General features: G+C 59.0%; 1 protein-coding gene across 1 annotated transcript in view; it reads right to left on the bottom strand.

Moving 5' to 3' along the window:
- Positions 1-11,270, bottom strand: part of TBX10 (T-box transcription factor 10) — a 14,865-nt gene extending 3,595 nt beyond the window's left edge. The window contains exon 1 of the mRNA XM_029957372.1: positions 11,227-11,270. Coding sequence (XP_029813232.1) covers positions 11,227-11,270 — 44 coding nt within the window. The remainder of the gene's footprint in view (positions 1-11,226) is intronic.

Genomic DNA, 11,270 nt, shown 5'->3' with positions numbered 1-11,270 from the left:
GGGCAGAGAGAGAGGGAGACACAGAATCTGACGCAGGCTCCCGGCTCTGAGCTGTCAGCACAGAGCCCGACGAGGGGCTCAAACCCATGAACCGTGAGATTATGACCTGAGCCCAAGTCGGACGCTTAACTGACTGAGTCACCCAGGCGCCCCATAAACATTCCATTTCTTGATGTGCAATCCTGGCATGAGTCTTGGGCAAAAGTTTTGCCCAAAAAAAAAAAAAAAAGAACCAAACCCTGGGCGCCTGAGTGGCTCGGTCAGTTGAGCATCCGACTTCGGCTCAGGTCATGATCTCATGGTTCATGAATTCGAGCCCCACGTCGGGTTCTGTGCTGACAGCTCAGAGCCTGGAGCCTGTCTTCAGATTCTGTGTCTTCTTTCTCTGCCCCTCCCTGATTCATGCTCTGTCCCTGTCTCTCAAAAATAATAAATATTTTAAAAATTTTAATAAAACATTTAAAAAACACATTCTAACTGAAATAAGATACTACTTTATGCCCATATCACAAAGAAAAAAAAAAGAAAACAGATTGTGAGTGCTGGTGAGACTGTGTAAGGATTGGAACTCTGTGCATCGCTAACGGGGTACAAAACGGCACTGCTGTGAAAAAACAGAATGAGCGTCTGATGCAGCCGCTCCGCCTCTGGGGGTTTGCCGAGAGATGGAGAATTGCACAAAAGGAACTGAGAGCAGGGACCCGAGCAGAGGCGTGGCCATGAGCGTTCACAACAGCATTATCCCAACAGCCCAAGGGTGAGAGCACCCCAGTGTCCAGCGATGGATGAGCAAGATGCAGACAATGGAATATTCCTCAACTCTAAACAGGAAGGAGATTCTGCAGCTGTGACCTGCACGGACTTGAGGACACTATGCTAAGTGAAATAAGCCAGACAAATCCTGTGTGCTGCCATTTGTGAGAGGTCCCGACAACAGTCAGCTTTGCAGATGGAAGGGAGAATGGTGGGTGCCAGGGATAGAGGGAGGGGGACAGGGAGTGAGCGTTTCATGGCGACCGATTTTAGTTTTTCAAGATGCAAAAGTTCTGGAGGTGGATGGTGGCGACGGCTGCAGAGTGAATGTCCTGAAACCACTGAACTGTACACTTAAAAATGGCCAAAACGGGGGGCGCCCAGGGGGCTCAGTCAGTTAAGCGTCCGACTTTGGCTTAGGCAATGATTTCACGGTTTGTAGGTTCGAGCCCCGCGTTGGGCTCTGTGCTGACAGCTCAGAGCCTGGAGCCTGCTTCAGATTCTGGGTCTCCCTCTGTCTCTGCCCCTTCCCTGTATATACTGTCTCTTTCTCTCTCAAAAATAAATAAACATTAAAAAAATTTTAATGGCCAAAATAGTAATTTTTATATTATGTGTATTTTACCAGTTAAACATTAAAACTAGAAAAAGAATCCTGAAAAATGGACTGTTAGTTTCTAGGAGCCCCCCAAGTGGCCAAGAGCCTAGCAGACCTGAGGTCCCCTGGGCAGAGGTGGATTTCGGTGTTGGATAGATGGATGGATGGAGGGACAGAGGGATGGGTGGAGGGAGATTCCCAGGGTGGTCTACGCCTAATGAGCTAACAGGTGTGCAGCGCCTGGCCAGAGCTGGCGCATAGTAGGTGCCTCACTGGAGTGGGGGGCTCAGGGCCTCTGGCCCTATATTTAGCAGTCTCGAAGGCCATGTATGAAAAGCCCGGGAGTGGGTGGGTCTCTCTGAGAGGGAGGGACCTCAGGTCTGCATCCCCCACAGGGGTATGAAGGGTGGATGGGCTGATGTTCCCCACAACCTGGACCTGCTCACCATCTGGGCAGCTGCCCATCACTCGGCTCCCCTGCTGGGGCAGGTCCATCATCTGGGTAACCAATGCCAGCCCCCAGGGTCCCTGGGTCCGCAGGGGAGCCGCTTCCCTTAGCCTGGGGGCCTTCACAGGCTGGTCCCTGGCTCCTGAGTCTTCTGTGAGCTCACCCCCTGCCCATCTTGGTCAAAGTGCCACCCGCGTGCCCTCAGAAACTCAGGAGGGGCCTGCCCTCTGCCCGGGTTCTCTAAAAGCCGGCACCCCTTGCGGTCAGGAATTGACAATTTCCCACAAGCATGGAGTCAGGTCTAGAGGGGAAGTTAGAGACTTCCCGTCCAGCCCCTGACCTTGATACTCAATGGATGAGGCCCAGCGAGAGGAAGGGACAGCCCCGAGGTCACCCATGCCTGAGAAGGCTTTCCCTTCCCAGAAACGGTTCTGTATCCCCATCTATCAGCACCCCCATGTTCCTTCGTACCTGGGAGGCTGTGAGCCCATCCACCCTGCCCTGGGGGGGTCTGAGCCTTAGCGGACCGTGTCCCTGCCCCACCCTCTTGCCTAAAACCTGGATCCAGAGGGATGTCCTTGGTCCCCACACCCAGTCCCTGCCCCGCCCCGTTCACCCTGGAGCCTGAGCCCAGTCGTGGGGCCACCCGGGCTGTGTACACCGTACCTGCCATGGACACAGCCTGGACGTTGGCTCCTGGAGAAGTCCGGCTGTGGCTGTCACCTGAGGGGCCCCTGCCTGCTGGGAGCGTGGTCAGGCGCTCCCGGCCCCCTGGCCCATTCAGCGGCACAGCTCAGTTTGGCAGGACCGTGCCTCCCTCCGGGCGATCACTCACGTCTTGTCCTCCACCGGGGCCAGGCACCTGGTCTCTGCAGGCGGGACCCCGGCTCCAGACCACCCCCAGACTGGACTGCAGGAGACGGCGGGCTGGGCTTGTCAGCCCCGGGCGGGCGTGGCGCCGCATGGGAGGGGGGCAGGTGGGAGCTCTGACGTTGCAAAGCCACCTCTCCCCCTCCCTGGTCCCCCCTCCCAGCTCCCTCCTCTCCCAGCTAGGAGACGCCCCCTCCCCTTCCCCCCTGCCCCCCGCCACTGATCAATGGACCCAGGCGCAGGATGGGGGCGCCTTTCGAGGACCCGCTGGGTGGTCTGCAGGGGCCCAGGTCCAGTGACTGGAGGGCTGGGCAGCGAAAGGGCCTGGGGGAGGCTGGAGGGGCGGCAGTAGCCACAGGAGCTTGGGGGCTGATGGAAGAGGTGGTGCCCTCTCACCGGGGCCCTGACCCCTGACCTGGGGCTGCTGCTGGCATGGGAAACACAAGGGAGTAGCATCAGCAAGTGCTGGCAGAGGCAGGGCCCTGGATCGGGTAGCAGGAAGCCCAGTCTGGGGCCCCCTCATCTGTGCAGTGCAGATGGATTCCTGACAGCCCTGTGCCTCAGTTTCCCCAACTGCGGTAAGTGCATAATCTCTTCTATGGGATTGACAGCAGAGGTGTGTGGGGCGGGTGTCTGCTCTGCCCACAGGTCAGCCTATTCTCTGCGGCCCAAGCTGGCACCTTCTCCAGGCTGCCCCGCCTATCTAGGCCCGGCATTCAGGGACACATGGATCACCAGTCAGGAAGGCACAAAGCTGGTTGGTCTCAGTTGAGATGCTCCTTGGCCCTTTCTTCCCCGCCATATTGCCCCAGGGGGAGGTTATTGGTCTAGACGGCAGGATAGCTCACTCTGGGAGGGAGTGTTCCAGGCCTGCCCCCAGGCCGGCACTAGGTGGCAGCACCTCAGGATGGGCTGGGCTACTCGACTGGGGTCTCCACAGCAGACCAGCCCCCCTCAATGCAGCTCCTCCGGAGTGTGGCACCGGGGACGTGGGGGAGGCAGCGGCCCATGCCTGACCGTGGGCATGGAGGGACGGAGGGTCGGTGGGGCTGCTTCTCTCCAGGAGTGCCACCCGGCTCCTCCCAGGGCCCCATGCCCCGGGGGCAGACCTCTCTGCCCTCCACTTAGGACCCTCCTGATTTGGTCTCCTGTTCCCCAGGTGCCTGTTTGCCAAGCTGGGAGACGTAGGCCGGCCCCTGGCACAGACCCCTGGCCTGCTCTGGGCTTTGCCTGTCCCAGGATCCACAGCGAGGCAAGTGGGAGAAGGGAGAGATGGTGGTCCTGGGCGGTTCCCACCCAACTTCAGGCTCCCCCTCAGCCTGAACACCGGGAGTCCCAGCCCAGGCCTCCGTTGGCTACTGATGAGTGTGTGTGTGCGTGTGTGTATGTGTATGTGCACGCGCCTGCATGTGACTTTGCTCTGTGTGATGGGGAACGCCCCCTCCTCACACGTAGGTGAGCACACTGACACGCCAGCCCATATGGGCACAGACAAACTCAAGGTCCAATGCCCCACACTCACTCATGTGCACACGTGCCAAGCTGCTGTGTGCACGGGCACGCGTGCGCTCTGTCTCACGCACACCCCTCGCACACAGGCGCGCCTCTCGGCACAGCCTCCGCCCTGGCCGGCCTGCCTTCCCGCCGGAGGCGCCTGCTGGCCCCTGCCCCTCATCCATCTTGCCTGCCAGCCCGTCCCTGGCGCCCCCGCATCCTTCACACCTTCTCATCTCGCCGCTCAATAGCAGGAGGCCGTGTGGCAGCTGTGGCCGCGGGGAGATGGATGGGCCAGGCGAGAGCGCAGAGGGGCCAGGGAGGGACGCGTCCTGCGGGTGGAGCTGGGCCACCCCCCCCCCCCCCCCCGCTGTCAGGAGGGACCTGCAGCCCGTCCGGCTCTCGTGGGTGCGGAAGCCGTGGGCCGTGTGCGGACACCCCACAGAGGGTGCCTGGATCAGGATGGAGGGGACCCCACAGCAGACTCTGTGCCTGCTCCCTCTTGGGGTGCTGAGGACTTCCGGGCCCCCTGGTAGGACTCCCCCTGCCCCAAGCTGAGCATCCTCTTCCCCGCATCCCTGCACCTGGACGGCTGTCCGGGGTGGGGACGGCCTTGTCGAGCTTCACCCCTTCCCCAGCCCTGACTCCCGCCGCGTCCCCGTGGGGACTGGGCTCATTACACACTGGACATGCACATCTGGACAGTGTGCCCGGCCACACATAGATCTCCCCAGAAGGGCGCCCAAGGTACGGAAGCTCTGGGAAACACACGTGTGTGCAGTCACACACACACACACACACACACACACACACACACAGCACCTGGGTAGACACACACATGGGTTTCTGCTGTCTCAGACTGAGGCCCCTTCTGGGTCGTGGCCTCTTCTGGAAGGCCGTCTGTTGACTCCAAGTAGGATCTTCCCCCCCGCCCCCGGCACTGCCAGGCTGTACAGAGACCGCTATCACTGGCCGGAGGACACACAGCATGTCCAAGACCACCCAGGGCCAGACCTGCCCCGGATCCTGAGGTCACAGAGAGAGACCATGAAGGACAGAGGACGTGAACCTTTAGCCCCTGGACATCTATTTTACAATGGGAAACTGAGGTACGGGGGCACGGGGGTATGGCCAGAAACATGGCATAGAGCAGAAGGCAAAGGGGGGCTCTGGGTGCAAGACGGCGGCTCAGGACCCATCGCTCAGACAGGAGGGCTGAGGCTGCGCAGCTCAGGCCTGGGTCAGGGGCTGGGGGGGTGGGGGGCGGGGCGAGGGCCTGCGCCGGTGAGGCAGGCTCGGCCCTTTTCATAGAAGGCGGCTCACTGACGACTGTGGGGTACACGGCAGACCCCCTCGCACAGCACATCCTCACCACTGAACACCTGGGGGGTGGGCACACCCGGCCGGAGTGGCTGGATGTCTCGGTCTTGGGAAGAGAGCCTATGTCCAAGGTCGCCGGGGCCGACCCCTGCCCTGGCCCCCGTGGGGGTGACCACAGCTGGCAGTGCCCAAGAGACGCTCATCACTTACAGCCTCGTCCAGTCACAGCTTCACTTCCTCAACCGAGATGACAAGCTGTCACCAAGATGCCCCTGGCTCTGGGTTTAGAAATGGAGACACGAGTCGCCTTAGAAAGACCGTTGTCATTGTGGAAGTGTAGCCTAGTGGTTAAGGGCACAGATAGTAAAGCCTGGGTTCAAATCCTTGCTCGCTGGGTGCCCTTGAGCAAGTCACTTAACCTCTCTGTTCCTCAGCTTCCTCATCTGTAAAATAGGAACAGTAGTGTCTTCTCGTAGCTTCCCGAGGTTTAAATTAAACGGTTAATAGTGCTTTACAGTGTCTGACACGGTAAAAGTAATATAAAGGCTTATCAAGTAAATTTTTAAATTGTGGGGGAACTCACTCGGAATAACAGTTACAGCTCAACGTCCGTAAAGAAGATGGGCTCCAGGCCCTAAACACTGAAAAGATGGTGCCTGTTCAGCACAGTGTTGTTCCAAGTTGGAGAACCCCTCAAAATAAAACACGAAGCCGTAATAAGAGCAAAACAAAAAAAAAAACCCCAAAAAACAAAACAAAACAAAAAAAACAACTCACTGCTGACTTCTCCTACATTTGTTACTTTGGTTCTTTTTTAAAAAAATATTTATTTATTTATTTTGAGAGAGAGAGAGAGCGCACACGCAGGGGAGGGGCAGGGAGACGCAGGATCCCAAGCAGGCTCCCTGCTATCAGCACACAGCCTGACTCAGGGCTCGAACTCATGAACTGTGAGATCACCACCTGAGCCGAAATCCAGAGTCAGACGCTCCTCTGACTGAGCCACCCAGGAGGCCCTGTTACTTTGGTTCTTTAAGCAGTTTTTGAAAGGTCAAATTCTTTCCAATATTTCTTTCCTGTTTGCACCCGGGCTCTGCTGTGCCCCTGGCGCTTACCGGGTCACCCCCACACTGTCCCATAAGGGGCTGCGGCTGCTCACTGGGCTCAGGGGTGGACCTGTGGCGTGGCAGGGGGAGGAACTCTGTTGGTGCCAACAGAGTATGTGGCCCCCTCGGCGGCCAGTTGGGTCACTTGGGGAACAGTTACTAAGGAGGCTAGGGCTGGGCACCCAGTGTGGGGAGCCCTGTGGCCTGGACACTGCAGGACAGGAAGGCCGCGGAGGACGTGCTCCTAGGTCGACAGCGACCCCGTGTGGCAGTGGGCAGAGCACTAGCTGGGGGACTGCAGTCTCCCCCATCTCCTCCCGGCCCGGTGCAGAAGCAGTGTGGCCAGGTTCCCGTAACATTCAGGAAGAGAAGGGCCCCGGAAGGAGCGCTGGGCTCCGGGCTAACGTGCAGAGGATGCTCAGGGACGTAAGTGGAAAATAAAGACAGGTTCCATATTTGCATCTCCACGCAGGTGGATTGGGGAAGTGCCCATTCCATGTTCCCTTCCTCTGCCTTCTGTGGCCAGGGGAGGCTAGTCCAGGCGGCCCAGGAGCCCCTCTCGGCCTGTGTGGATGCCGTGCAGATCACCGTGGCCCCGAGGGCCAGGCCTGCCTGTGAGCCTGAGGGCAGGGACCCACCGCAGCGAGGACACTCACGTGAGGAAGTTGCTGAGGTCACGGCCCGTGCAGGGCAGCAGGCAGCACGGGGGGTGTCACCTGATTATCTGGGATGGTCTGGGTCCCAGGCAGCTCCTGCTCCCTCCTGCCTTCCCCTCTGAGCGGGTGCAGGGGCCTCGGGGAGGGGGCAGAGGTGGGTCTGGGTTTTCTGGGCCTCCAGGGCTGGGTGCGCACCTGCTGGGCCCGTGGGTGTTTATGGGCCCAGACTTCCCCGGGCAGTGTTTGTGCTGAGCTGGCGCAGGTCCGCCCAGGGGTCAGGATTTCTGAGGTCTCCCCACTCGATCCCCCCATGCGCTTACTTGCTGCTGCCACATAGAGTCCAGGCCCTGTGGCCGGGCTCCTGTCCGAGCCTTCTGTCCCTCCTCTGGGCGTGGGCCCGGCCCTCCCTGCGTGGCCTGGTAGGGGAGCCTCACGCAGACTTGGAAAATCACCTGCGGGGACTCTGAGGCCTGAGATGGAGACAGCGTCCCCCCACCCCCACCCCCGGGCTGTTTCCTGCACAGGCGTCCAGCCAAGGGCGGGTGTACCTGGAATCCGACCCTCACACCACAGGCCGGGCCACGAGCCAGCTCCAGACCGGGCCGTTGCAAGTTACTTACTGAGGTCTGTGCTTCGTCAGACCTTTTGGGCCCAAAACATGCTTCTGCGCTTGTAACCCCAGAGGGCCAGCGTCACCCCCAAGGTCACCTTTACCCTGAAGGGCGGTGATCTGTGGGGTCCCATTTTCCCAGCTTCTTGATGCTTTAAACAACATTTCTAAATGTTTTGTCCAGTATGTCGAGTCACTTTCAGGGACAGGCGTGATGCACATGAATCAGTTTGCTCTGATTTTGGAAATGACCCTAGACCCATTTTACGGATGTGGAAACTGAGGCTCAGACAGAATGCCCGAGGGAACACAGGGCACTAGAGGCAGAGCTGGAGTTGGAACCCAGGGTGTCCGATCTGAGCCCACCATCCCCCTGCTGTTCTCAAGGGTCAAGGGCGACAGGATGAGGGGGAGACTCCCACACCTGGCCCGGGTCCAGCTGCTGGGGAAAGGGTAAGGACAGTCCAGAGGTCACTGAGGCAGAGCCGGGCGGTGAGCCGTCCAGTCGAGTCACCTACACTGCTCTGGGCTCTAGGGCCCTGAGTCTGGGCCTCCCACACCCTGGTGCTGGGAGCTGGGGGCGGGGCACTTTGCTCAGGGCCACGCACTGGGCGGTGGAGCCTAGGACAATGCAGCTGTGTGCTTATGCTCTGTGGGGTCGGGACCTTCCTCTGCAGACCTTACACGGCGAGGGGACGCCCAGAAGGACACTGTGGGGCCGTCACAGGGCTTGTGTGCCCCTGACAGCTGACCTCTTTTTCCATGTTTATTTGTTTATTTTGAGAGAGAGAGAGAGAGAGGGCGCATAAGCAGGGGAGGGGCAGAGAGAGAGAGGGAGAATCCCAAGCAACCTCCGCACCTCAGGGCTCCAGCCTGTGAACCTTGACATCATGAACTGAGCTGAAGTCAAGACCCCGCCACCGACTGAGCCACCCGGGGGTCCCCACAGCGATGCTTTAATCAGATCTCGTGGCCGCTGCCGCCTGCAGCGGGGGAAGGACAACGTTATCTCTAACCCGCCTCCCTGGATCCGGATCCGGGCCTTGGGGGTATTTCTAAGGTCTGTAGACTGATCCCCAGGGGGCCCCGAACACGCGGACCCACAAGAGGTCATGGAGCGAACATGAACAAGACTGAGGGCCAAAGGCGGACTGGTGTGGAGGGCACGCGGGCCACACCTGGGCCTCGGGCAGCTGGGCAAGGGGAGGCTCTGTCACAAATGTCATGGGGGTGACAGAGCCCCGGCAGCTCTGGGAGGCCCAGCTTCTGTAGATGTCTGAGGACCCCAGTGTCTCAGACATGCGAGGTCCCTTGTAACCCTGACACAATTCTAAGACAAAAGTGGGAGCCCCGTTCTGCAAGATAAGGGGGCGGAGGCCCAGACAAGTTGAGGGACATGCCAAAGGCACCTGGTACCCATGTGACAGTGAAGTGACGGGACCCCAGCTCCCCAGGTGGGGTCGATACTGTAAGCCGGCAAGAAGGGCAGTGCCTGAGGGGAGGCAGGGGTGAGGCAGAGGTAGCCGGAGGGCGTCCTGTGCTGGAGTCCAGCTCCCGCTGGTCCAGGGTCCCCTGAAGGAGAGACGATTTTGGTGAAAGAATTGGAGACGAGAGAGTTGAGAGAGTCACGTGTTCCTTTCTTTCTTGGTCACCAGCCTGGCATCTCTCTCCTGCCAGGTTTCGGGCCTTTATTTATAGACTGAAGTGTTATCATGACATCAAAAAGTGGAACTTTTGCAATTAATCCTCAGTGATAAGATGCTTTGAAAAGGGCGCAGAAGCAGGTTTTCCAGAGGTGTTTCTTCAGAACTACACTAATTACAATGAGGTAACTTACACGATAACATACACATTTGTTTGAACCGGTAGTAAATCTTACAACTAAGAAGATGGCAGGATGTTTTCAGTGAGAAGCAGACAGCAAACACATTGTATAACAATGACGCTAAGATTCAGGCATAAACAGGGCTGGGAGGCATTCTGTCTGGCTCACAAGAGGAAGAATACATGATGGTTAGTAAGTAAACCTTTTGTCAACCTTGGTCTTTGATGTTGAAGGTGTAAGCGCCACGGGCGCCCTAGATGTGCAGGCCTTTGCATAAGAGTTTAAGTTGTCACTACTCTTACCCATCCTCACAACGGGCACCAATTAGCAAAGGTGTGCGCGTAACTTATGCCTGGCTCTTGTTGGTTTCTTATTCCTAAATTAGGCTCTTTTTCTCCGGGCCAGAGTTAATATTATTCTCGTGTTCTTTAGCCCCCTTTATTATCTATACCTTCAGTTTGAGCCTTTCGACAAACATCTGCAGTGCTTTGTTTAAATTCCTCTTTATAGAGGTGGGACTATGCTTCTTCCCATGAGGTAGCCGTGTGGGGAATATCGGCCTGACTTGGAACGCTGTGAGGCCTGATCCATAGCCACAGGCTTAATGTCACGCGAGCAGTAGTAGCAGGAGATGCCGGTTCCGCCTCTCGTGGCAGGAGCCGTGCTCGTCCGCCATTTCCTTACTGTGACCGTGTCACCCAGCGAGGCCGGTGCGGCTCCCGGCAGTCCTGGGAAGAGGGAAGCGCTGAGCCAAGGCCTGGAGTTCGAGGCTCCCTGAAGCGTTCTGGGCTACCGGGTCCTAAGAAGCAGGACAAAGTCTCCACGACATTGGCTCCAGGGCAGGGCCCGGTCAGCGGTGACCGAGCGGGGAGCGGGCACGAACTGGGAAGGGTGAGGGGAATAGAGGGAGTCTGTCGCATTTCGTGGCCCCTCTTGGACAGCCTCCCCAGGGGAGAGGTGGGAGGGCGGGAAGCAGGCTCTGGCAGACGGGCTGCGGTCGTGTGACACTGCTCCCCCGTTAGAGGTCACCGAGAGTCTGTCCTTCTGGGGCCGCTCTCTCCTCATGGGTCCCCCAGAGCCACGGTTCCCCCGCAGCCTTCGTGCCCCACGTGGGCCTCAGCCCCCAGTGGCCAGGAGGGCAAAGGGAACAAGGTCGGCGTGGTGAGGGTGGCCAGGTGCCCCGGAGTCTGCAGTGGGCGATACCTTCTGCTCTCTGCTCACGGGATCCCCCTCCAGACTGTGGTTCCGAGGCCCCCCGCCCCCCATGTTCTCCACCCGGCTGGCTCTCTTTTCAGTCTGAGGGAACAACTTCCCAGGGCAGGGGTGGGGAGAGACGGCATCTCTGCACCACGGGACCCTCGGCTTCTCCCTGGGCCTCCTGCCCGCCCATCCGTTCCCCCACCCCGCCCCTCGCTTGCCTCCTACCGCCCGCTGGCTCAGGGAAGGTCACGGAGAACGCAGGGCTGCCAGCTGAGCCATGAGCCGGACGGGGGCACTCAGAGGCTCCTCCGCCTCTCCCCTGCCCTTGGCTCGAGGTCCGGCTTGCCTTTCGGGCTCCCGGAGGCCACTCCCCAGGGTGTAGCTAGCCAT

This window comes from Suricata suricatta, chromosome 11, assembly GCF_006229205.1.
Source record: "Suricata suricatta isolate VVHF042 chromosome 11, meerkat_22Aug2017_6uvM2_HiC, whole genome shotgun sequence".
Taxonomy (NCBI): domain Eukaryota; kingdom Metazoa; phylum Chordata; class Mammalia; order Carnivora; family Herpestidae; genus Suricata; species Suricata suricatta.
This window is presented reverse-complemented; position numbering and strand designations above follow the sequence as displayed.